The sequence below is a fragment of the Budorcas taxicolor genome, chromosome 4, assembly GCF_023091745.1.
Source record: "Budorcas taxicolor isolate Tak-1 chromosome 4, Takin1.1, whole genome shotgun sequence".
Taxonomy (NCBI): domain Eukaryota; kingdom Metazoa; phylum Chordata; class Mammalia; order Artiodactyla; family Bovidae; genus Budorcas; species Budorcas taxicolor.
In genome coordinates, this window is record NC_068913.1 from 120108107 (window position 1) to 120135020 (window position 26914).

The 26914-nt window shown below is 48.9% G+C and overlaps 1 protein-coding gene across 3 annotated transcripts in view; it reads left to right on the top strand.

Annotated features, from left to right (window-relative positions):
* The window catches only part of UBE3C (ubiquitin protein ligase E3C), a 114268-nt gene that overhangs the window by 15696 nt on the left and 71658 nt on the right, over positions 1 to 26914 (top strand). For all 3 annotated transcript variants that reach the window (XM_052638499.1, XM_052638501.1, XM_052638500.1), the window contains exons 2-9: positions 5780 to 5833; positions 9253 to 9327; positions 9830 to 9976; positions 14479 to 14594; positions 19908 to 20065; positions 23027 to 23180; positions 23596 to 23816; positions 24300 to 24457. In XM_052638499.1, the coding sequence (XP_052494459.1) occupies positions 5780 to 5833; positions 9253 to 9327; positions 9830 to 9976; positions 14479 to 14594; positions 19908 to 20065; positions 23027 to 23180; positions 23596 to 23816; positions 24300 to 24457 (1083 nt within the window). The remainder of the gene's footprint in view (positions 1 to 5779; positions 5834 to 9252; positions 9328 to 9829; positions 9977 to 14478; positions 14595 to 19907; positions 20066 to 23026; positions 23181 to 23595; positions 23817 to 24299; positions 24458 to 26914) is intronic.

Genomic DNA, 26914 nt, shown 5'->3' on the forward strand with positions numbered 1-26914 from the left:
CCAGACTTCCCCACTATTACCAGCTTCCTCAAGTTTTCCAAAATTATTACCAGCTTCCTCAAGGTTTCCAAAGTTATTACCAGCTTCCTCGGGGTTTCCACAGCTAGAGTAAGTGGAGATAAACACGTCCCCCTGACATTTTAAGTCACCAGGAGAGCTGCTGTCCTCCTCAGCGCCGTGCCTCGGTGGCGCCTCCACAGCAGCACTTGACGGCAGCTTCTCTCCGTGGGTGCGTGATGTCCCACGGCCACTTTTCTGGAGGTTAGATGGACTGTGCAGTCTGTTTCTAGGGCTTTGCTAGTGCAGCTGCCGTAATTACCACACAGTTCTGGTGGAGGAACAGAAGGTCTTTTGGAATTTACTGTAATGGAATATACACTGTTACATTTTATGAAAGTGGAAGTGAAGTCGCTCAGTCGTGTCCGACTCTTCGACCCATGGACTGTACCCCACCGAGCTCCTCCGTCCATGGGATTCTCCAGGCAAGAATACTGGAGTGGGTTGCCATTTCCTTCTCCAGGGGATCTTCCCAACCCAGGGGTCGAACCCAGATCTCCCGCATTGCAGGCAGATGCTTTAACCTCTGAGCTACCAGGGAAGCCCCGTTACATTTTATTGTGGTACTTTAAATGAGCATTAATTTAATTTTTAAATCAGCACAAATGCGTTTTTTCTGTGTAGATTTTGAATTGGGACTCATGTTGCGTTGTTGGATAAATGTGATTTTCGTAATTTGTCACTGTTTTGTTCCAGTTTTAGGAGGTGAAAGTGTTAGTTGCTCAGTCATGCCCGACTCTTTGCGACCCCATGGACTGTAGCCCGCCAGACTCCTCTGTCCATGGAATTCTCTAGGCAAGAGTACTGGGGTGGGTCGCCATTTCCTTCTCCAGGGGCTCTTCCTGACCCAGGGATCGAACCCAGTCTCCTGCGTTGCAGGCAGATTCTTTACTGTCTGAGCCCCCAGGGAAGCCCTCAGTTTTAAGATACGTGCTGCCAGAGTGAGCTCCTGTGACTGTGTTTTTTGCCCCTTGGACTGTGTTTGCCTGTGTGTGAAGCTGGTTGCCATTGTACTTTTCATAAAGGTTCTTTCTTATAGGTCTATAAAAGAAGGAAAAATCCAGAGATCATAGGTTGTACATTATTCACAAAACTTCTGCTAATTTTAATTAACTCAAAGTATTTTACTTGAATATTCTTCAAATTATGTAAAAGTATTAGGATTGTGCATAACTTGAAACAGATGTAAGACTGAGTCTGTTTATATTGGTAAATGGGGTAAATTTCTAGTGGAAAATAGTAGATAAAACAGAAAATCTCATGTTATTTTTTAAAATAAACGTAGTAGTAAACATGCTGAAGTTCTTTTTAAGTGGTTAACAGTCAGTTTGAGTGTTTGTCTTTATGGAAGTTTTCATGTTATGTAAACTTAGTTTAACCTATAGTCAAATTTTTGAATATACATTTTTTAAAAATTCTGATGGTTAATGAAATCTACTTTGAACTCTGTATGACTTTTTTTTAAAAAGTTCATTTTGTTACCACTAAATTCATTTGCATGAAGAAAGCGTTTTTTTCCCCTTGAAAAAGCATCTTTATTAATGTATTTGTGAAGTTTGGCCATATTTAATCTTCAGAGAAGATAAGATACTGTGCCTGAAGGTCAAAGGTCAAATAGAGAAGTCTGCTGTGGTTTACTCTTGTTTACTTATTGATGAATAGGGTTAGTGTCCCTGCTGTGGAGGTGAGAGAGTGGCATTGAAAGCAGCACGTCTTCGTTAGGACAAGAGGGTTAGTCATTCCCTGTTTCAGTGCCTTTTATAAATCTAGTGTGCAACTGCTGCTGGGAATCCCTGACTTGTCTAGGCCTGTAGATGCTGAAAGGGAAGAGACACTTTCACGTGCAGTAAGCTGAAACCAGCAACCTGTAAAAGCCAGCCTGCATGTGCTTTTTGGCTGGCACCTCTCTGCTGTCTTCCTCCCAGTCACACATGCCATGAGCTTATTCTTGGCTTTATTGAGCTGTATTTAAAAGCTTATGTTGTGGAGTAGCTTCGTTAGCGTCTTAGTCTGAAAGAGTGAGAGGTTATTTGTTGTACTTGGATAATCAAACAGGAAAAGATAAGATTCAAATAAAAGAAGCGTCTCCTGGCCTTCCAGCCCTGCTGCTCACCCCTGAGTGTGACTCTTCTAAGTGGCCTTGCAGAGCCGTGTTCTGTACGTGAGTCACAGAGGTGTGCACTCTCTTTGTTTGAATGCATGCTGGAGTGGGCTGAACCCCCCGCTGCACCCCCCGCCCCGCCGAGCGCTGTGTCTGGAGGTAGTCAGGTCAGTACAGATGGATCTCCTGCGCTTTAAAGCGGCTCTCCGTAATCCTCCCTGTGACGAGTGTTCTGAAGTTCTCTAGCTGTCATGTAGATAATGGCCATTTAGGTTGTCTTCAACTTTTGCTAATTTAAGCAGCATTGGGTGCCAGTAATGTTTGCAGGCCACATTGCTAGGAGGGTTGATCAAAGTCCATATACATTGTAAATTTTTATAGTTATTTCTAAACTGCCCTCTAAGGAGAGCACATCAGTGCATGAAAGTAGCTGCTGCCCGTCTTCATCTCAGCCTGTTACCTGAGGGTTAAATTTGCCAGTTAGGTTAAAACCTGCCATTGCATTTTTATTGCCTTTTTTTCCCTAAAAATGAGTAAAAATGAAGTTCTGTTTAAAATATGTCTTTATTTCCTAATTTTTCTATTTGATTGTTGACATTTTAAAATTATTTTTGAGAGCTTTTACAAATAGCTGGTTTTGCAGTGTTACAAATATTCCCACTGTCACCTTTTTAAACCTTGGATATGATATTTTTCTGTGTATAAAGTTTTAATTTTTATGGGATCAAACTTATAATTCTTAAGTTAATGACAAGCAGTAACATAGATTTAATGTGTGGAGTGGTGTTTCTTTCTTGGAGAAAGTCTTCCTTCACACTGAGCGTTTGAAAACCATCCTCGTTTCATCCGCACGTATTTCACCCGCACGCATTTTTATAAAGTGCTCTGCATGTGTGCAGATCTCAGGTCCGTCAGGAGTCTGTCTTGATGTGAAGACATGGGGATATAATGTCATTTATTCAGGCTTCTCAGCTGTTGCACCACTCTTTACTAATGTGCTTTGCTTTCTGGAAGGCTGAATCCCCGTTTTCATTTCTGTCTCTCTGGAGGCCCTGTCCCCGCGCCTTGCCTGCCCCTGCTGGAGGCCCTGTCCCCGCGCCTTGCCTGCCCCTGCTGGAGCCTGTCGGTGCAGCTCAGTGTTCGTCCCGGGGTGTGGAGTGTTATGTTTCCAGTGGGACATGAGAGAACATTTAAAACCATAATCGTGTTTATTCAACACCCAATAGAGCAGCTGAGCTAGGATGCTGTGTCAGTTCAGGTGTGGTAGGCAGGCCTGTGCCAGCGCTTGTGCCCGGGGTGGACTGCTCCTCGGGCTAAGGCCCACGGCGCTGGTGTGGGTCCTGGGCCCTGGCTCGCCTGTGCATGGTAGCAGGCTTGCTGGTTTACTCTCTCCGCAGTGTGGTGAAATTTCACTTTCAGAAGCTGATGGTTATTTACTGTTCCAGGCCAGAATACTGGAGTGGGTAGCCATTCCCTTCTCCAGGGGATCTTCCCAACCTAGGGATTGAACCCAGGTCTCCTGCATTGCAGGTGGATTCTTTACCAGCTGAGGCAAGGGAAGCCCAAGGATACTGGAGTGGGTAGCCTTTCCCTTCTCCAGGGGATCATCCCAACCCAGGGGTCGAACCAGGGTCTCCTGCGTTGCAAGTGGATTCTTCGCCAGCTGAGCCACCAGGGAAGCCCCTTGGTGCGCTGTGGTCAGGCGATGGGACTTGTCTTGCTTTCTGGTTTTCTGCTCCTCTCTGGAGAGGCCTCTCCCCCACTGGCCGTGTGGCTTCACCTGCTGAAGAGCGAGCGTCCTCGCCATCTGGCAGCCACACCTTTGAGGGTGATGCCCGTGTGGCCTCGGGGTCCTGACTGCAGATTGAGTCGGTAGTCTGCGTGCTGAGTAGCACGCCTGTGTGCTGGGAGCACGTCCGTAAGTGTCATGTGTGCCCGTGGTCTCTCGGCTTGAAGGAGCTCCCTGTTGATGGGTGGAGGGGTAAGGGAGGCGCTGGTCTGCCCTCCTGGGGGAGGTGGCGTTTAAGCCGAGTCTCACCTGAGGCGAGGGGCGCTTGCCAGGTATGCGCGTCGGTGTCAAGGGGGAAGGCCAGGTGGGAGGAGGGCAGGGCGATGGAGACTTGAGGGGCTCACTGTGCAGGAGGCGGCGCTGCAGGTGCCAGACATTGAAGCCAGTGGGAGTGAACTGGGGGTAAGAGATTGAAGCCAGTGGGAGTGAACCGGGGGTAAGAGAGGGGCCTAGCCCTTGAACCCTCACCCCCGGGGCATTTAGGTTAACGATGCTGCAACTCACTTGTGAAGTCAACCTGGTGACTGTTTTTCTGACATGTACCTTTTTTTAAAGGTAAAACATGGCTTTAAGTATATTTTCTTGTAGTTTTAACAGCATTTTAAGAAGTCTTGGCTCTAGTTGTACCCAGGTAATGAATATACATTAAATCTGGACAAAGAGAGAAGAAGAGATTACAGATGTACACTTACCACTCCTATTCACAAATAAAGAGGATAACTAGAAGTGTGGTTGTATTTTTATCTAGAGCCTTCCCATAATTCTGAGCGTTTGCTTTAGGTTTTTCCATTCCCCCTCCTCTTTTTAATTAATCAATTAAAAATAACATGTTTTTCTGACCTTTGATGTGTGGTAGCTTGAAAGGTTTTTTTATTTGAATCCAAGAAATGAAATTTTCTATACTGGAAAATATCTGGAGGATTTATTTCTTTGGCTGTAAATTTTGTCAGTGAGAAACTTTTGTTCTACACATTGTGTATTCCTTCACATATCAAAGTTGATTTTGATTTGGCTCATCGCTTGCTTACTGACACTATTCTGATGAGCTGTATGTGTTAACAAATTTAAGTTTATTAATTTTTCTAATCATTTATATGTTAAGATCTTGGACTTTTAATTTTATTTTGGATTAAATTCACAAAATTAAAATACCGTTGCAGTATGGACTGAAACTGTTCTGGGGGGGGGGATTGTCTGTAAGTATCTTTATTTGAAACATTTAACTTTCCCATTTGTTATTTCCATTCCTTCTGCATATCAGCTAATGTTGGTCAGGATACGGTTTTACTTATGATGAAAATAATTTTTTTAAACTCTGGTAACAATGAAAAGTTGAGTTTTTCATTGACATTTTTATTGAGATAATTGTACAGTCACATGGTGTACATACCTGAATACACGAAAGGGCTGAATACATGAAAGAGCTGTTGGAAACCCCACAGGGAGGTCTTGTGTTGGCCTGGCCTTTTCCCTGGGGTGCTTTTGCTGAGCTGTGGTGTGAGCTCACAGGCAGGGTGCTGCCAGTGCGCTGATGTTACTCAGACCTCCCCAGTTTTACTTGAACTAACGTGTGTGTGTGTGTATGTAAAGAAATCAGGTTCTATTCTTAGAAAACTCCTAGCGTTGTGACGTTAACGTGGCGTGTGGCCTGGGGGTGGGGTGGGCTGGGGAAGGGGCCATCTAACCCTGTGCCTGGGATTTCTTATCGACAGACGGTTCGATTGGGTGATCTCTAGAACTCTTTTTCGGTCACAGCATTCTGTAATTTTTGCATGAGAGCATTTTAGACTTTGAAATGACACCCTTTGTCTTTTCTCTCTTTTTGTGTTTAGGAAGAAAAGGCTTCTCTTTTACATCGAACTCAGGAAGAAAGAAGAAAGAGGGAGGTAAGCAGTGTGTGACAGTCCCTGCCGACAAGCCTTTTCCGGAGCATTCAGCTGGGCCCTGCGTTTACTGTTTAATATATGTAGATATGTGTATGTATATGTGCTGTAACGCGCTTTTGTATGTATGTTAAACTTCTGAAACCATTCTGGATTTGTTGATTTTATGGCGAGTCATCTAATGTAGATGGGCTAAAAGAATGTAGAAAAGGTGGGCTTAAAAGAGCAGTTTCCAGAGTGGGGGAGGACATAGACTTTCAGTTCAAGGGGTTGCTTGTGGTGTGGCTTCTAGAAGGTGTAGGGGGTCTTGGAGCATAATGTTCGCATTTCACGAAGTAGGAGAAGACTCCCTGTGAAGGCGGACTGTGTGTGTGTGTGTGAAGAGGCTGAATACACGAAAGGGGCCAGGGACCCCCCTGCTCCAGCCTAGTGTACAGTTAATCTTCGGGGACAGTCTCTTAAAATGGCTTTGCCTTGTTGACACACCATCAGTGTGGTGTCTTATGGCCTGCTTTTCTGGGTGGTTTCTTGGTTTGTTTTTAATAAGTCATGCATCCCTTTAACGCATCCATATTGAGAGCTCGTCGTCCGGGTGGTGCTCTGCCGGCTGGGTGTGTGGGTGGGGTAAGGCAAGACAGTGTTCCTGCGGGGTGTGGACCGCAGGTGTGAGGCAGGGTCCTGCAGCGGGGACCCGGAGGGCCTGCTGTCGGTGTTGAGGGAAGGCGTCTCTGAGCTCGCCAGAGCTGAGTGAATTCCTGGAGGACGGAGCAGGAGCGCTGTGGGCAGCTGGAACTAGAGCCTTGTGGGCCAGGGAGCCGCAGGTGCAAGGACGCTGGGGCAGGCTCTCCCGGCCTCCGGGCTGCTGACGTAGGTCCTGGGCCAGGCGGTGCCTTGTCAGGCGCCTGCCCACATGCTGCAGGGTTAGCCCATCCCTTGGCCTCTACATTGATTCCCGAGTAGATGATGCACCATAAGATCAACAGACTCAGAATGGTTTCTGGAGTTTAACATACATGCAGATACACGTTATGTCACATGTACATACATAGGGCCTCTCCAGCAGATGCCACGACCCTCCCTCCCCACACTGGGACAACCGCAGCTGTCTCCAGAAATCACCGAATGCTTCCTTGGTGGTGAGGTTGCCCTCCCTTGAGAGTCACCGCCCAAACAAGTAAAGGATACTGAAAAACAAGGAGATGATACCGTAGCGGGTAGCTGTTCCCTCCTCCAGAGAATCTCCATGACCCAGGGTTCACACCCGAGTCTCCGGCTCCGCAGGGGGGCTCTTCACGGGCTGAGCCGCCGGGGTAGCCGGTGCCCTGGCTGCGGCGTCGGCTCTCCTCGGGCGCTCTCAGGCAGCCCTCTGCCCTGCGGTGCTTCTGCTCCAGCTGCCTCTCCTCCCCCTCCTTGCGGGCTCACCGCACAGATGCAGTGTGGCCTCCACGCTCTGTGAGGACGCGCGCTCCTGTGTGTCCCCCTTTTCTGCATGTTTATCCTTTGAATGTCTGTGCTTTGATTTGGCTAGTCTCTTCTTATCTAACCTCTGATATACAAATGACCTCTGATTATTAAATACATCCACTGAGTTCTGAATTCCGGTTTTTATTTCAGTTCTAGAATTTTCTTTGATTCTTTTATTTACCAGTTCTCTTGTCTTTTAATTTCTTGAACACAATTTTAAAGATAATGTTTAAACTCCAGTGTTTGGAATTCCTGTGGGTTGTTTGTGTTGTTTGTCCTCTTGATTTTAAATTCTTGTCTTTTGCCTGCTTATTTTGGTTGAATACTGGGCATTGTATGTTCTAACCAGAATGATGCGTTCAGATTCTAGAATGTGACCTCTTCTTCTTTTCAGAGAGCATTGCATTTGTTTCTGGCAGGCAGTAGGGAGCGGGTCAGTAAACCCCCTTTAACCGAGGGAGGGATGAGCTGGTTGCAGGCTGACTTTCAGGCCTTGTGAGGGCTGATCTGTTTCCGGGACACCTGCCAGAGAGCTGGAGTGTTACTGAGGCTTCCTCCCTAGTTAACAACTGAACGAACAGAAAAGAATGTGTTGAAAATGCCTGGGATGATTTGAGTTTATCATCAAGTACCCTTAGAATCATAGTTATGAATTGATGCCCAAACGTGGTTCAAGCTCAGGGGTTCCCTCATAACCATCTCAGGCTGAGAAGGCGCCCTTGTGTGGCCTGGCTGTGTGACTGTGTGAGTGTGTGTGCCGCCCACGCCTGTAGGTGGCATTCAGAGAGGCTGGGAGGTGGCGTCACTGCTCAGAGCGAGTGCCGGTTCTCGTGCCGCACCTGCGTTTGCTCTCTGACGCGTATCTTTCGGCCTCCCTAGTCTCTGTGGAGACTCGAGTCTCTGTGTCTTTGGAACAGGAGTGGCGCTCGCCTGGCAGGTTGCTTGGGGGCCCTCAGACAGCGGCAGCTGCAGGGTCGGAGCAGCGGCGAACCTTGGTTCTGCCCCATCACTGAGAGCTCTGAAGACAGCCTCAGGTCGATGATGATTGGGGTTTTCTGCTTGGAGATAGAGTGCCCTTTAAAATAAACGCTGTGTGTCTGTATTTTTTTTTTAATACTTAAAAGCTTTTATTTTTTATTTTTATTTTAACTGGAGTCTAATTACTTTACAGTATTGTAGTGGTTTTTGCCATGCATTGACATGAATCAGCCATGGGTGTACATGTGTTCCCCATCCTGAACCCACCTCCCTCTCCATCCCATCCCTCAGGGTCATCCCAGTTAAAAACTTTTTTTAAAAAGTCTGATTGTGCTGGCAGAATTGTAAAATAGTTAGCTGTTTTGGAAAACAGTCCAGCAGTTCCTCAAATATTAATTCTATGCCTGGGTATACACCCAAGAGAAATGGAAACCTGTGTCCCCACAGAAGTCGGTACATGAGTGTCCACAAGAGTATTATTCATAAGAGCCAGAGTGGAAAGAGCCCAAGTGTCCACCAGCCGGTAAGTGAATGAACGAAAAAGACAGTGCAGCGGCCGCCGGAAGGGTGGTCACCCAGGATACGCCGTGGCTGAGGCTCAAGAACACAGTGCCGATGACCAGTCAGGCTCAGAGGCTGCTCAGGCTCAGCGGCTGCATAGTACGCTTCCCTTGTGTGGAGTGTGCAGAGCAGAGTCCCATGGAGACAGAAAGCTGACTAGTGCTTGCCGGCCAGGCTGGCGGGGTGGCCTGGGACGGGGAGGGGCGGGTGGCTGACGGCCAGCAGGTCAGGGGCTCTATGGGGCCGAGCGCTGAAAACGTTCTGAGTGCAGACAGTGGGCGTGACTGCACAACTTTGAATACGTTAGAAAGTGGTGGATGGCATGTTTCAAAGAGTGGATTTTGTGGTGTGTGGTCTTAGCTAGTATGTGTCATTTTCACTGATTCTGACCAGTTGTTCTTCCTCCCTGTGCTATTCAGGAAGAAAGGCGAAGATTGAAAAATGCAATAATCATCCAGTCATTTATTCGAGGCTATAGAGACAGAAAACAGCAAGTAAGTTTGCTTTTAACCTGAGAAGGAATTAGAGAGGCATGAGAAAGCTTATTTAGTGTTGGATTCTTAGAGGTAGAATTCATTTTATGCGCATTTTTGTGTGTACTTGTTTAATGAAAGTTAATGTTCAGAAAAGAATTCTGTAAAGCAATTATCCTTCAATAAAAAAATGAAAAAAAAAAAAAAGGAAAGTTAATGTGGATAATAGTATTTTCCCCAACAAATAGTTTTACTAGTTTAGATGAGTTTTTTGGTGGTTTTTAAATTATAAAATACAAACCTAGGCCAAACCCGGGCTACAGATCACAGTAGACGGAGGTGGTGGTGACCCCTGTGGAGGGTGTGTCGCGGTTACTCCCCAGGCTTGACCAGCCGTGGCCTCCACGCGGCACAGCCCTGGCACGCGGCGTGACCCTGGCGGTTGGTCTGCGCTCTCATCCGGCCCGGGAGGCCTCAGGCTGCTCGAGCCCTGACGCCGCCCTCTGTCTCGCTCTGTTTCCAGTGTTCCATCCAGAGGAGTGCGTTCGACCGCTGTGCCAGCCTGTCCCAGTCCGGTGGCGCCTTTCCCCTTGCCAGTGGCCCCAACCTTACCCTCCTGGTGAGGCAGCTTCTGTTTTTTTACAGACAGAGTGAAGACTCGAAGCGCTTGGTGAGTGTGGGCTCTGCTTTCTCCAACCCTCGGATGCGTGTTTTCCAGCTCTTGATTCACTGTGGGCAGACAACCCCTCCAGCACAGCTCTCCTGTGAACCTCCGCGGTCAGCGGCGCTGGGTTGTCTTTGTGATCATGTGTTTTCCCTCTTAAAGTTGATACATACTTTCGGTAGGCTTTTTCATTTTTTTTTAATTAGGGAAATTTCAAGTAGACGGAACTGGGCCGCTCTGCTGTGCACGCGCTGCGTACCGTGGCCCGGAGCCCGCCGCCATCCCTGGGCCACCGCCTTCAGTGTCACAGCCTCAACCCGGGAGCACTTCAGGGCGAGGCTCTGACCTCTAGGGCCTCACTCTGAAACACCCAGAACATTAACTGAAAACATCTTACAGGTTGTGAGGCTACCAGTGACGAGGAGTGGTGTGTATTAATGGGGGACATCCATGACTGGCTCAGTCTCTTTTAAAAAAAAGTAGAACTTGTCACTGCATCCAGTTTCCCAGGAAGTAGTAGAGATTGGTGTGTAATCGTTAGGTTAAATACATACTTATTCTTAGAAACCTCTATTTGTCACAAAAGTTTCAATTTGAAGGATGAGTCTGCAGTGAAAGGTCAGCCTTCCGCGGTCCAGCCGCGCGACCGGCAGCACCCTTGTGTGAAACTCAAGGACAGGAGATGGAGGGCGCCTCACTGCCTGGGTGGGCTCTGGTTCTGACACCCACGCTGCTTCCTGTTCTGAGCCGGGAGGCGCCGTGGGAGGAACATTCCATAGGTCTCGAGAGCGGTGAAGGTGGCTGCCTTAGACGCACCTTTTCTTGGCTCTGTCTGAAGCCAATGAGGAGAGGAATGAGAAATGCACCGCAGCGGGGCCTCGGCGCTCTATCGGAGCAGACTGTGCCTCCTTCCCGAGCTCGCGGACTGAAGGGCAGCTGTGGGGCTAGAGGGTCGGGAGGGTCGAGTGTCTCTCCAGAGCGCCCTTGCCTTTGGAGAGCGGCCCATGGCTGCCCCGAGGCCCGGTCAGCAGCCCCGCCTGGTTTCTAGGTGTGCAGTGGCCCAGCCCCGTGGCTTACGCAGAGTTAGGGTTAGCCAGCTCCTCAGACCGGGCTCATACGGCGAAAACGAGCCAGATGGTTTATTCATTTTGCAAACACAAATGCAAGAGCAATAAACCAGTCACATCATACGGGGAGGGTAGGTCTCCTGCCCCATCTTCAGGTTCCCTGATTCCTATCTGAAGAGCAGGTGGGCACCACTATTGGGAGTTTATTTAAGGTGCTCCCTACGAAACAGCATATGTGGCTCTCCCTTCCTCACCTGCTCCCTTGACTTATTTTTTATTATTATGACTAAATATGCTATCTGCTAAAAGGCTGTTTTCTTTTGTGTAGTCTTCCTGAATTACTCTGGAGTTAAATATTGGGTCGCTTTTGTTTCCTCGTCTGTGATCTCTGAGGGTCGGGTGCTCTTCCAGCTGCCGCTCAGCCAGGCCGCTGGCGCTCGCCCCCCCCCCCCCGGGCGTCCTCCACGCCGGGGCGCTCGCTGCGCTGTGGCAGTGGTGCAGGCACCCTGGGACCCCTCACTCTGCTTCTCTTCAGTTTCACACCCTCTCCTGATCGCATTCCTGTTTGCTTGCTTGGTGTACTCCCTCGTTTTATTGATACACACCTTCAGTTGACTTCCTGAGAAAGGATGCATAGAAGGAAAGTGTATTTAGTAAACTTATTTAGTTTATTTAGTAAACTTTAGTAAAGTGAATTTAGTAAAAAAAAAAAAAAAAGAGTTAAGCAGGGAAAAAAAGTGAAGGAAAGCAGATATTTAATGTACTTAGAACTTTGGGAATGATGATATTGGTGCATTTCTCGAGAAATTTAAAAACAGTGTCAAAGTCCAGTCCACTCCAGAGATACAGTATACAGCACAGGGCATAAAGCCAGCATTTTACGGTAACTGTGAGTGGGGTATCCCTTTAAGCATTCTAATCCTGTGCTGTGCCCATGAGACATACACAATACCACGCGCCCCTCACGTGCACGAGTGTGCTCAGTCACGGCTGACTCTGTGAGGCCCTGTGGGCCGCAGCCCTCCAGGCTCCTCTGTCTGTGGGATGTTCCAGGCAAGGATACTGGAGAGAGTTACCATTTCCTCCTCCAGGAACATCAGTTGGCCTTAATTTAAAAAAAAAAACAAACGCAGTCCAAGAAGTGTTAAAGTGCTTTGAGGGTTTCTTTATGTCGTTGAACCATAATTACTTGACTAGTGTATTTACAACCTTTTTCTTATAGTTCCTGCAGTTGCCCATTAGATTGCTACAGTGTCTACTACACCTTCTACAGCTATTTGTTAATGGGTTAAGAGGTGGGAATACCAGACTACCTGACCTGATAAATCTGTATGCAGGTCAGGAAGCAACAGTCAGAACCAGACATGGAGCTACAGACTGGTTCCAAATTGCAAATGGAGTTCGTCAGGGCTGTATATTGTCACTCTCCTTATTTAACGTATAATGCTAGGCCGGATGAGGCACAAGGTAGAATCTAGATTGCCGGGAGAAATATCGGTAACCTCAGATATTGATACCAGATGACATCACCCTTATAGCAGAAAGCAAAGAACTAAAGATCCTCTTCATCAAAGTGAAAGAGAAGAGTGAAAAAGTTGCCTTAAAACTCAGCATTCAGAAAACTAATCATGGCATCTGGTCCCATCACTTCATGGCAAATAGGTGCGGAAACAATGGAAACAGTGAGAGACTTTATTTTGGGGGGCTCTAAAATCACTGCATATGGTGACTGCAGCCATCAAATTAAAAGATGCTTACTCCTTGGAAGGAAAATTATGGCCAACCTAGATAGCATATTGAAAAGCAGAGACATTACTTTGCCAACGAAGGTCCGTCTAGTTAAGGCTATGGTTTTTCCAGTGGTCACGTATGGATGTGAGAGTTGGACCATAAAGAAAGCTGAGTGCTAAAGAATTGATGCATTTGAACTGTGGTGCTGGAGAAGACTCTTGAGAGTCCCTTGGACTGCAAGGAGGTCCAGCCAGTCCATCCTAAAGGAAATCGGTCCTGAATATTCATTGGAAGGACTGCTGCTAAAGCTGAAGCACCAGTCCTTTGGCCCACTGATGCGAAGAACAGACTCATTTGAAAAGGCCCTGATACTGGGAAAGATTAAAGGTGGGAGGAGAAGGGGGTGACAGAGGATGAGATGGTTGGATGGCATCACCGACTCGGTAGACTTGAGTTTGAGCCAGCTCCGGGAGCTGGTGATGGCCAGGGAGGCCTGGCGTGCTGCAGTCCGTGGCGTCGCAAGGAGTCGGACACGGCTGAGCGCCTGAGCGAGACTGAACTGAGTGGATAGCCTGGATGTTAGCAGGCTCTACGTGTCAGGTAGCGCAGAGCGCACCCGTGTCACGCTGGCTCCTGAGGAAATAGGGACAGGCAGCTCCAAATGCCTCAGGATGAGCTGCTGTGCAGGCAGATGAGCAGCTGGGCTGGGTCTCAGAGTTCCTTTCCACCAGCTGTGGGCCCGCCAGGGAGTTACCGGGCAGAACTCGTGTGCTCAGACTTCGATAGCGTCTCGCATTAAGTGAGTTCCACTGTCAGAGGAGAGACTGAACGTGAGAGGCCCGCGTGAGGGGCTCTCTCAATTGTAGCTGTTTCTGTTGATGAACAAGCAGGCAGCAGCAAACACATCGCAGAGAAAGTGAGTCCAGGAGGTTCCTCGTGGGCCTGGTGTTTTTAGTCACTCACGGCAGCGGCGTCCACACTAGAGAGGCTCCCGGGGTGGAGCTGGATGGGAGTCTGAGCCTACGCTTGCTGAGCTTGTGGCCCCATCACTGGTCGTGTCCAGGACGGTGGGGGTTCAGCCATCCCCCCACAGCTGTGACCTTTTCTCCCCTCAAGCGTACTGCAGTATAATTGACAAGTAAAGCTGTAATATTTTAGTGCACCCTGTGATGGCTTGTATGAACACTGCGGTGGGATTCCTCCACCTAGCTGTGACATACCTCTCACCTGACGTGTTACACACCTGGCCTTTTAGCGGAGGTGGTGGGGCTGTAAGATCGCCTTTTCCACTGGCATTTCACGGGATTGGGGAGGAGAGCATCCACAGAAACGGTGCTGGAAGCTAGAGAAGACGGGTGAGAAGGAACCGCTGTCCTTTGTAATTGAGGATTAAAACTGTGATTCTCAGTGTTTTTGTTGTAGGCTGCTAGATTTTGCAAATGAACTTTTTGTTTCGCACTTATGTGAGTTTTCAAGGGCTTTCAGTGTTTAGTAATTTAACTTCATGCTGCTGTGCTCTTTTAGGGTGGAAAAGTCAGGGTGTGTGAATCCTGCTCACTAAAAACTTGACTTAGAAGATTAATTTCTTAACCACGATTACTTTGTGATTACTTTGATTGTGTCCACTAATGAAGGAAATGTGGCATGTTATGTAATTAGAAAACAGTTAACTTTTTACAGACTAACGAGTTGTATGTTTTGCTCTTTCAGATATGGATGTATCAGAACCTGATTAAACACAGTGCTCTGTTTGTCCAGCAGTTGGAAGGATCTGAGAGGCTCACATGCTTGTTTCAAATAAAGAGGCTGATGAGCCTCTGTTGCAGGTAAACCCGTTGTCACCCCAGCGCGGGTGGCGTGGTGGTCTCGTTGTCTAGAAAAACACTGTGTGTGTCAGTGTCTTAGTGGTTTCCCTGTTGCTGTTGGATTTTGGGTTTGTTTTTTTTGAGACTGAAATGTTATGTGTATTAGTTTTTACTCCTCTGATCCTCTCTTTAGAAATTAAAATGTAGTTAAGCATACCTTCCAGGGGCTGTTTTCTTCCAGGTGTGGCCTGTAATCGCCCTGTGGGACGTCAGGCATCTGGTTGCTTGGCGAGTGGACAGGCCAGCTGAAAGGCCCGTCTCTGTGCCGATGGTCACTGATCCCAGGCCTCGGGGTCGCTGCCTGCGGGTGAAGGGTCAGGCCTTTCATCAGGCTGTCCTGACCTGTGTCCTGGACTCAGTACAGAGCACACTGAGGCAACGTGAGCAGTAGCACTCGAATGAAAAAGCAAATTAACATCTTCACCATTTTTCTAAAATTTGATGATGTCTGCACCGTAGCCACCTTTCAAATGATTCTGAGCCTTTAATACACTCTCAGCTACTTTTCTGGAAGCTGCGTGTAGTAAGGTTTATTTAGGGCTCCTATCAGAATGAGGCCTGTTAGCTGACTTTTCCAGATCCTGAGGTGCGCTAGAGGCGAAGCAGAAAACCCCCACAGAGAGAATGTGGACGACTAAGAGTCCCTGGAAATCTTTTTTTTTTCCCCCAAACCCCTTTTATTTCTCGAAAAATGTCCTTTGGAAAACACACTGTGTGTGTTGATTCTCTGGAGCAGGGGTCTGTGGACGTTGTCTGTAGATGCCTGCACGGGACAGTGGGGCCTGGGCGCCGTGGCCTCTGTTACACACACGGCTTTTCCCCCGAAGCCCTCAGAGGTGTCAGGCATGCCCTCCCCCAGAGCAGCACAGTCTGGGGCTCTCTTGACCTGGGGATTGTAGTTTGTGGCACTTAATGTGCTTTTGAAGGTATTCATCGAGCAAGTAATTTCAGTAGATCATAGATCCAACTGCAGTTTCTGCTCTTTCCCCCAACGTTCTGTCTTGGAAGATTTCTGACGTGAGAAAAGTGGCGGGAAGCCCTTACTCCCGCTCCTGGACTCAGGGTCCATTTGCTGCGTGTGCTCTCCCTCCGTCTGTGCACACACAGTGTGCTGCTTCTGTGACGCGTGTGGAAGGGGGCTGCAGACAGCATGGCGCGCCCCTGCTCCCCTGCTCCCCTGTACTTGTCCTGGGAAGGCGCATTCTGGTAACAGCAGTGCTGTCTCCTCCTCCGAGAGAACACATGGTAATTCTCTGGTGTCCTGATCTGCTCCCCATTCGGATTTCCTCGGTTATCTCAAAAGCTTTATCTTCTCTGTTTGTTTTGATGGCCCTAGCATCCCTTTGGTTCCTTCTTCTCCTCTGTTTCCTTTCAGCAGGGTATCGGGTCTGGAGGACAGCTTTTCTCCCCTTGTCCGTTTGGGGCTGATGCAGCCTCTGTGGGGGGCGTGGCCCCGTGTGTGGGGGGCGTGGTCCTGCGTCGTGCGACGTTTGCCTGCCAGGATCCTGGCCTGCAGTCACTTGACCCTGCAGGTCTCCAGACACTGCCCAGTGGCGCCCTGTGAAAGTTGCTGGCATGGGGCACACTCGATTCAGTTTAAATGTGTATAACCAGACTGCCTCGGAGCAGGGCGTGTGAGGGACCCCACACCTCACACCACCGCCGCATCCCGAGGCGTGTCTGTGCTCAGAGAGGCCCAGTGCCGCTGAAGACTCCTCTCCACGTTGTGCAGGCCCGCGCTGCCCTCTGTTGTTGGGCGCTGCCTTCCACCTGGGGGTGTTCACGTTTGATGACCTGTGCTGGACCCTGTGTGGTGTCCATGGCTCACTCGGTGCTGGTTTCTCCAGCGGCGGCGTTCCTTCAGTGCTGGCTTGTTGGCTTGCTTGTGGAAAGGACCCTGCCTCCTCCCCGTTTAAGCTCGCCCCGCCTCGTGCTGTCTTTCAGTGCTTGATGGAGGGAGCTCTTCTCAGAAGCCCCCTGCCCCATCTTCCAAGCCTCCGTGTCTCCTGGGACCACGGTACTTTGGGCTCACTTAATACCTCCCCTGCAAGCCCGAGCTTGGGACTGTTTTCTCTGAGGAAGCTGGTTCTCTTAGATGAGGAGTGAAATTTTAACAAAGTAAAATCAAAACAGTAATCTGTTAGAAACGTCAGTTGTTTTATATTGCCGGCCAGGTGCAGGGCGCTGAATTTCAGGTGTGTAGGCAAGTCACCAGAGAAGGGGCGTGTGCCGCGTTCTCTCAGTCCCCGGGGGGATTCAGGTCCACTGTCTGGAGCAAGAAAAGCATAGGCCGAGAGCCAGAGGCTGGTCCCTGCTGCGAGAGGAGGGGGAGCCCGGGGTGGAGCAGGAGAGGCCAGGCACGGTGTGGGGCGTGCAGGCGGAATCGGTCGTTGAGTTGGTGATGCTCAGTGTTAAGCAAAGTCAGGACTCGCGTGTGAGCACGTGCCAGTGACTTCACTTAACTGGTTACTCAAGGAGGGAACCAGTAAGATGTTCCAGCTGATTCAGATGAACCTGCCTCAGGGAATTTGTATTCCCTGTCTGACAGAGCCCTCTGCATTGCCAGGAACAGGAGTAATTCGTGTGGCTCTGTGTGGGAAACATTTGCACTGCCGTCAGCTTTCTCCAGGCTCGAGCCTGTCTGCAGAGTTGGGGGCGAGCCTGTGGAAGGTGGGGGTGGAGGGAACCCAGTGACTGAGCTGAGCTGGCCACCAGTCTCCCTCTCCCCTCCTCCCCCCTATTTCACAGTCTGGTGATTTTTCCCTGCAGTAAGCCTGTTGGTCCCTGTGATGAGAGCTGTGATGGAGGGTGGGCACGGGGGTCTTGTTGGCTCGGCTGTAAGAGGAATTGAGAAGGGAGAAGAGAGCTGCACACGCACAGATGCGGGCCCGGGTGGGAGAGGTGGTGGTGTCTGGAGAGTGACATGGGGAAGCTGACAGCCTGCTTAGTGAGGATCCCGGGGCAGGGAGATGGGCCTGGGGAGCCCGGCCTGAAATGGGCAGAGGCTGTGCGGCTGGAGGGCCTGGGGTCGGGCCTTGGTGCAGCGAGGATGGGTTACTCATTGTCTCAAGAAACAGCCCCATGGCAAAGGAGACATGCAGATGTCCAGTGAGCACCTGAAACGGCGTTCACGGAAATCGCTTGTCAGACCACAGTAAAGCACGCTGGTCCGGCTGCTAGAACGGCTACACTTTGAAGTGTCAGGACTGTGTGAGGTGGGGACGGAGCAGCTGGGGCTCTCAGCCCCGCCTCTCACGTTGATGGTTCCTTGTGATGTCCGGCTGCCATGTGACCTGCAGTTCCTCGCCCAGGATCTTACCAGGAGAAGTGAGGCAGGTCCACAAGGCTGCTTTGAATGTTCAGACAGCTTTATTTATAACAAGAAAAGACTGGAAATGACCCAGGTCCCCGTCAGCACGTGAACAGATAACCGAAACCTGGTGTTTCCGTGCTGTGGAGCAGTCCCAGCAGTAAAGGGGCCGCGTTGTTAGTGTGTGCCGGCTGAGTCTCAGAAGGTCGCTGAGGGGAGGCTCTGGACCTTGATGTGCACGTCCTGTATCCTGCATTGAAGGCGGATTCTTTACTGCCTCTTTCTCCTTTAAATAATATATCCAGGAAAGGGTCTTTTTGTCTTCTCTTAAGGAAGAGCTTTGAGAGTGCCGCTGAGCGTGCACACACATGTGTACATCATGGGAGGGGAGTGCTCCAGTACCATCATGGCTTCAGTAGGAAAACCAACAGGGAAAATAGAAGAACAAATCTTGGGGCAACAGAGCTGGGATCACTTGATTAGCCACTTAACACCTTAGAAGATCTGTGTAGAACAGGAGAAAGTGCAGCCGAGTCTCCAGTGACAGCACAGCTCGGGGGGGAGTGGAGGGAGACTTCACTAGAGGGCCGAGAGGTGGAGCGGAGACGTGTCCAGTGTCTGTGAGGGTGTGATGTCAGAACTCACTGTTGTGATTGTTCAGTCACCCAGTCGTGTCCCAAGCTTTGCAACCCCACAACTGCAGCACGCCAGGCATCCCTGTCCTTCACTGTCTCCCAGAACTTGCTCACGCTCATGTCCATCGAGTTGGTGATGCCATCCAGCCATCTCATCCTCTCTTCTCCCCCTCTCCTCAGTCTTTCCCAGCATCAGAGTCATTTGTAATGAATCAGCTCTTCCCATCAGGTGGCCGAAGTATTGGAGCTTCAGCTTCAGCATCAGTCCTTCCAGTGAATATTCAAGGTTGATTTCATTAAGGATTGACTGGTTTGATCTCTTGGCATTCTGAGGGACTCTCAGGAGTCTTCTCCAGCACCACAGTTTGAAAGCATCAATTCTTCAGTGCTCAGCCTTCTTTATGGTCCAGTTCTCACATCTGTACATGACTACTGGAGAAACTGTAGCTTTGATTCTACAGAGCTTTGTTGGGAAAGTAATGTCTCTACTTTTTAATCTCTAGATTTGTTACAACTTTCCTTCCAAGGAGCAAGTCTCTTAATTTTCTGGCTGCAGTCACTGTCTGTGGTGATTTTTGAGCCCAAGAAAATAAAATTTGCCTCTGTTGCCACTTTTCCCCTATCTGTTTGCCTCAAAGTGATGGGACTGGATGCCATGGTCTTAGTTTTTTTTTTTTTTTGTCTTAGTTTTTTTTAATGAACTCACTGTATTGCCTGCTTCAGATGGGTACAAATTATCACACGTAAATTATGTCTCCATAAAGTTGATTTTAAAAAAATACTTTCTCTGAAAATAAAACTTAGTTTTGTAACAGCTAAGCCTTCCTTTCTGCCTGTAATTCTCATAGTGAGATCAGAGTCTTTAGTTAAAATGCTGGGTGACTAAGGACCGGAAGTAGATTAAGCTGTCTTCTTGGGGGATGTTTGGGGCATGAGAAATCTTGAAGGAGGCATGTTGGAAGGAGCTGGTGGGCACTTCTAAGGAGCCCCCCTAGCTGAGCTGGGTTAGATGGAGCACGGGCGGGCAGGGGCGCTCCACGGTCAGAGCCTCCCCACACTGACTCTCCTCGCCTGCTCCTCCCTCCCTCCTTGATTGTGCACGCCCCTCTCTCAGCCCGGAGCCAGCGTCCTGTGTGGCTCATAAGGAGGACTCAAGGTGCGAATGACGCGGTGCTTGCCTGTTTGCTGAGGCCCGTCTGCTTTCGGGGGCGTTGTAGGACTAGGGCAGAGGGGCCCGAGCACTTCCCACGCCTGAGTGAGGAGAGTGTGAGGGCCTCTGGGTGGCACTTGCCGTCTGCGGCCCCTGGGACGCCTTTTCCGCTTTTACAGGTTGCTGCAGAGCTGTAACGATGACAGTCTGAATGTTGCGCTCCCCATGAGGATGCTGGAGGTGTTCTCCTCTGAGGACACGTACTTGCCTGTTTTACAAGATGCTAGCTACGTGGTGTCCATCATTGAACAAATTTTGCACTACATGATTCAGAATGGTGAGTTGGTGGTGTCAGAACTGAGGGTGGCGCTGTTGTGAGCAGTTGGCAGTGGCTAGGGCACTTTTCAGGGCAGGGACCGTGAGTCTGCGGCTGGGATGGGACCTTTGTGGGTCACAGATTCTAGCATCTCTCCTCTTCTCTACCCCCCTCAGAATTTGGAGATGCATCTAATCTCAAACTTTCCCTGGTGCTTGAAAGTGAAGGAAACTAGGTCATCCGAGGTGCAGATACCTGGGCCTGCCGGGCTGGGCCGGGCCGGGCTGGGCCGGGTCGGGCTGCCATGGCTAAACTTGGCGGCCTGCTTGCTGGGCACAGTCAGCCTCCAGCACAGCGACATGCCGACCCACCTGGAGAGAGCCTGTCCCGGGAATCAAATGGTTCAGTAGAGAAGAGGAAGATGCTCAGTTTGTTTGAGGTTTCTTATTGACACCCATCTTCAAGCGACTGTGCTGTTGGGTGTAATAACCTCCATCTGAAAGTCCTCTGAGGACGCGTTAGTGACGTTGGCAGAAAGACGAGGACGTGCACACGGTTCTTAAGACTTCTCTGACAGTTGAGTACCATAAAATAAACCTTCTCGAGTTTATTCCAGGGAGTCCCTGGCGGCCTTGTGGTTAGGACTCGGCGCTTTCAGTGCCAGGGGCCCTGGTTCGGCCCCTCGCTGGGGAACTGAGATCCCATGGGCCGCACCACGTGGTCAGCAACAGCAGCAAAGCTCTGACTTGTTCTCACAGGTGGGGTGCCGCCGCTCCTGGAGTCCAGGAGCCTTAACGTTAAAGTGGGTGTGTTACTGGCCATAAAAGGAGCTTTCAGAAGACATTCCAGGAAGCAGCAGTTACTGATAAAAACATAATTTTGCTTTTGTTTTCTTGATGGACTGCTCTAGGTTAAATCTAGCTGATTTAATCCTCAAGATTAAAATTGTAGAAATTAAATTCTTATACATCCAGCCTTACTGATTGGTTGGTTAAAAAAAAAAAGAAACCCTACTTAGTTTGTTGAAAAATCAGGGAAATTACTGAGTTAATTAAAACTAAATTGAAAATTACAGAATGTGATCTTTAAAGAAAAAATTTTAAAGTCCACTGTGTTGATGTATTATTGCATATATAGATATTAAGGCTAAGCATTTCATAAAAAGTTTTTACTTTTGCTTTCTAAAAGTGTGAAGAAGATAACTAAGGAATATGCATTATTCTTGAACGTGTGTTGAACGAGGCAACACTTTTAAATCTTACCCAGAAAGTGCTGCTTCCAGCATCTTCTGTGGCATAGCTGCGTTTCATCTTTTTCGATAAGTTACTTCCTGACATCACTAGTCTATGACATTGTGACATCCTGTCTACCCATCAGTTTGTGTCGCCGCGCACCAGGCTGCCTTAACCTGGAGCTTTTCAGAGTCGTGACTCAGCTGCTCCTTGATGCGCTGTTCCTGCTGTCAGTCTGTTCAGTGCGCACATCTGCGATGCTGATAGAATAGTGTGACGCTCCAGAATTCTTCTTGATATGTTAAAAATTTTTTGGTTGTATTTGTTTTTTCAGGTTTTAAAAAAATATATTTTTAGTATTTTTTGACTGTGGTGGGCTTTCACGGCTGAGCGGCTTTCTCTGGCTGCAGCGAGTGGGGGCTCCTCTCTGGTTACTTGGGTCCTGGGGCCTCTCATCACAGTGGCTTCTTTGCTCACGGCTCCCGGGTTCTAGAGCACAGGCTTGGCAGTTGTGGCTCATGGGCTCAGCTGCTCCCTGGCATGTGGGGTCTCTGCAGGCCAGGGATCAAACCTGTGTCTCCTGCATTGGCAGGTGGGTCCTTAACCGCTGGACCACCAGGGAGGGCCCTGTATTCTCAGTCTTATAGCAGAAGAGCTTTCCCTGTCTTGTGAAGTGTTGCTGGTTAAGCAGTGTCTGTGAGGTTAGGGTTGGGGTGGTCACGGAGCAGATCTAGTGGTCCCCTGTGGGGATGCCCTGTTCAGCAGCCGAACCTTGGGTGCAGAGTGGGGAGCCCCTGACAAGTGGGGAGTGTGTTTGTGCGTGCTTACAATGGCGAGGTGCTCACAGACTACAGCTGGAGATGTACGTCCTGCCGCAGGAGAGGGCACAGCCCCGCAGGGCTGGTGGCCCAGGATGTTAGAGGTGGCAGAGGAGCCCTCCCACTGCTTAGGCGGGCCATGCCCATGTGTCTGCTTCACACAGGTCGCCTGTAAAACACGTGAGCCCCTCGGTGCCCACACTGTGGTCTCCAGAAGGAGCCGTTCCTTTAAAGGGAACTTGAGTCCCGGGAGGAACGGCTGGGAGATGAGCAGGCGGGACCCAGACATCTTATCCCATCAGAAGGCAGACAGGCGCGCCAGAGTCCGGGCGTGGGGTGACAGCCAGGAGCACAGCGCTGTGGACGGAGTCTGCTCAGGACCTGCAGGCCTGGGTCAGCGTGATGGGTTCTACAGCCACACAGTGGCGTGGTTACTTGGAGGATGCCTAGGAGATAGCTTTTGAAAATCCCACTGTGAGCTTTTTACTTGGCTCCTGCAAACTAGTTTAAAAAAAAGTTTAGAGACAGTTGGAGACCTGGTCACTCATAGGTATTTGTGGTATTAAGAAGTTGTTACTAATTTATTTTAAGATAATAGTGTTCTTTGATGATGTGCTGAAATAGTTGTCTCTTGGGCTGGTCCCAGGTGAGAGGTGGTGTAGGTGATTGGGTGTAGTTGATCGTTGTTGGTGCTGAGCAGTGGGTTCCTCGACTTTACACATCACTTCAAGTTACTTGGGAACCAAAAGGTTTACTTGATAAAAACTTGAAGGAAAAACTAACTTGAATTTGGACTTATGGAGATTTTTATAAAGAGCAGTTAAAAATTGCCAAGTTTGTTTTCCCCTTGTTATAAAAAAAAAAAAGATAGGGAGGGGTATTGATATTTTAATACAAATTGATACAACTTATAAATTTTTTTTTTCTTTCAGGGTATTATAGATCTCTCTATTTGTTAATTAACAGCAAGCTTCCATCAAGTATTGAATATTCTGATTTATCTCGAGTTCCTATAGCAAAAATTTTGCTAGAGAATGTTTTAAAACCATTGCACTTTACGTACAACTCCTGTCCAGAAGGTGCAAGGTGAGAATGAAATCAGTTTATTGATTTTGTAATTCCACAAGATCTGTATCTAACTAACTTTGACATAGGATGCTGTCTGAAATATGGACTTGAAAGTCAGTTGTGCTTTATTAGTGTGACTCAGTTTAAAGAAAAATATATTTTTTCTATCTGGCCTGCACCCAACATAAATTTATAATTCTGGTGACCTGGTTATTTTCTTGCTTTCTAGTAGCTATCAGAAGATAGAAAAACATAGCAAAGTCTTGTTGTGTTTTTTTTTTAATAGGAATAATAGAGCATTAAGTTTAGGGTGCTCTAGTTAATCTGAAAAACTTGACTGACGAAAAGGTTATTTTGTGTGCAGTGATTTTATCAATGATTTTGTGGACAGCGTGTTATGATTTTATTACGAGCTTCCATCTTTCTTCATTAGGCAACAGGTTTTTACAGCCTTCACGAAGGAGGTCCTGGCGGCCCCCTTCACGGAGCAGGTCTTCCACTTCGTCATCCCTGCCCTGGCGGACCCACGGACCGTCTTCCCCTACGAGCCCTTCCTGACTGCACTGCTGTCCCTGGAGGGCAGACGCCCCACCACCAGTGGGGGCGCGCCGTGGCTCTTCTACTTCGTCTTAACTGTTGGTGACAATTATTTGGGTATGAAACATAGGGTGTCGCGCTGAGCTCACGTAGAGGCAGCATGCGTAGATGGGAGCAGGGCGGGGTGGGGTGCATGGCCGGATGTCCCCTTGTCAGCACGGCCTCTGGGGGAGGAGCTCCTCGGAAGAACATGTTTGCTTAAGGCCGTGGCCTGGCAGTGTCCCCGGGCATAGTGTCCAGGCAGGATGAAAAGTCTGACTTAACAGGGCCACACAGATTAAAACGAGTCTTAGGGTTGGATGGGCCGATCTCTGTGAGTGCGGGGCTGCTCTCCCCCATCTGTGCTAAGCTGCTGGGCTGCCTGGCATAGCATTTGGGTATCTTATGCTAAAATACTTGAGTGCCCACATCTGCACGCGAAATATTAGAGATGTGATGTGTGTCCTGGTCGGAAATGCCTCTCGGAGTTCAGGAGAAGCGGTCCCCCGCATCTGTCAGTTTCTCACCCCTCCTAACTAACGGTGTGGCTGTCTCACCAAGGCGCGCTCTCCGAGGACGGGCTGCTGGCGCACCTGCGAGTCCTCCAGGCCCTCCTGTCCCAGCTGCCCGTCTCGCCCACCCGCGCCAGCGGCCAGGATGCGGCCAGCGACTCAGACGAAGAGGAGGGGGAGGAGGCCGACAGGCCGGCCAGCGCTCCGGTGAGCCCCCAGCTGTGCGTGTGCACGCCCTGTGCTCCCCAGGCCTCTTCCTTACACCCACGCTCACACGTGTGGGCACGCACAGCTGTGCGTCTGCTTTTTGGTGTAAACTAGGAGCACAGTCTGTCAGTTTAGCTTGCTCTTCAGTCGCTCAGTCGTGGCCGACTCTTCGCGACCCCATGGACTGCAGCAGGCCAGGATGCCCTGTCCTTCACCACCTCCCGGAGTTTGCTCAGATTCATGTCCGTTGAGTCGGCGATGACATCTAACCACTTCATCCTCTGCCACCCCCTTCTCCCTTTGCCTGCAGTCTTGCCCAGAATCAAGGTCTTTTCCAGCGCAGAGACGTGCAGTCTTATGTTTGGCCTTTCAGTGCCAAGTAGGGCTGCTCTTTGTATCAGTTTAATTATTATTCAGGACACCACTCTTCAAGTGAAGTTATTGGGTTAGAAGGTTAAGCTCCTGTTTACAGGAGGAGCACTTACTGTGTGCCAGGCACTATTCCACTCTTTTATTTTTATTTTTAAGAATTTTTAAAAATAACAGCTTGATTGGCATACATTTTTCCATAAAATTCGCCCTTTTATTTTTTAAAATAAATTCTTACCTGTCTGTTTTTTGTTTTTTGTTTTTTGTTTTTTTTGCTCCCCAGCATGTGGATCTTGTAAAATCTCTTAGTTCCCCACCCAGGAATTGAATCTGTGCCTTCTGCAGTGGAAGTGCAGAGTCCTAACCACTGGACCACCAGGAAAGTCCCGGAATGAGCCCACTTAAAGTGACACACTGCTCAGTGACTTTCCAGTGCATGAGCAAAGCTAGGCATCCGTCCCACTGGGTCTAGAACATCTTCGTCACTCCACAGAGGCGCCCCGGTCAGGCCCTCTCCTGCCCCTCCTCCCCGGCCCCTAAAAGAAGAGCAGGCCAGGTTTCCTCTTAACTGTCTCTTGAACACTGCAGAGCATCTTTTGTCTTTTCCACAGGTTTTATAGATGATCAGCATTATGATTCACTTTGAAACTCATTTTATGCACGTTGTCACATTTTATCTCCAAGTTCCCCTTCTCCCTCTTCTTACCTAGCAGTGCTTCCTGTGTGTTTTCAAGGAATAAAAACTTCATGTCACACACGCTGTTTGTCTTACCTAAGTGGTATAGTCTGCCACTGATGTCTTTTTCTCTTAATTACACAGTTGCAGTGCCTTGAGGTGTGGCTGTACTAGGTTTAAGGTTTTTGTTTTTTTGTTTGTTTTTTTTGTTTAGAATATGTCTCTTTGGTTGGTGCCAAGTCTAGTCCCAGGAAAATACACTTGAGAATATGCTGGGGGGAGGGGGATCAGGGGGTGGAGCAGAAGGGCTCAGAGGCTCCCTTAGCAGAGAGGAAGCCAGCCCAGCAGAAGGATGGGGGACAGCCAGTGTGGCCAGGGCAGGGCTTGTTACAAAGGGCAAAACAGAGGGTTTTGATGGGTGCTGGAACTCTTGCTACATCTTGTCACAACTCAGATGCAAAAAAGTGTGAATTGTATGGTCAAAAAAAAGTGAGATCTGATAAATGAAAAGTCGATAAAACTGTTTTCAGAAGACAGTTTGTTCATACTTACCTTCTAGAGACTCTGTGACATTTAAATGTTATCTGTGTAGGCACACCTCATCTTATTATATTTCTCAGCTACTCTGCTTTTATACATTGATAGTGAGCATTTTTAGCAATAAAACATTTTTAAATTAAGGTAGGTGCGTTGTTTTATTAGACATTGCCATCACATTATGCACTTCCTAGGCTACAATAGGGAGAAGGCAATGGCACCCCACTCCAGTACTCTTGTCTGGAAAATCCCATGGACGGAGGAGCCTGGAAGGCTGCAGTCCATGGGGTCGCTGAGGGTCGGACATGACTGAGAGACTTCACTTTCCCTTTCATGCATTGGAGAAGGAAATGGCAACCCACTCCAGTGTTCTTGCCTGGAGAATCCCAGGGATGGGGCAGCCTGGTGGGCTGCCATCTGTGGGGTCGCACAGAGTCGGACACGACTGAAGCGACTTAGCAGCAGCAGCAGCAGGCTACAAGAGAGAATAAACACAGTTTTCACATGCACTGGTAAGGCAGGAAGTTCATGTGACTCACTTTATTTCGATGTTCGCTTTGCCGTGGTGATCTGGAGCCACGCCTGTGCCATCTCCACCGAGTGCCGCTACACAGTGTAATTTATGCCTGAGTGTGAAAGAAGAGAGAGAGAGAGCTGGCTCAAAACTCAGCATCAGAAAGCGAACATCATGGCACCAGGTCCCATCACTTCATGGGCAAATCGATGGGGAAACAGTGACATTTCATTTTCTTGGGCTCCGACATCGCTGCAGACAGTGACTGCAGCCACGAGATTAAGACGCTTGCTCCTTGGAAGAAAAGCCATGGCAAGCATAGCATATTGAAGAGCAGAGACACCAGTCTGTTGATGGGGGC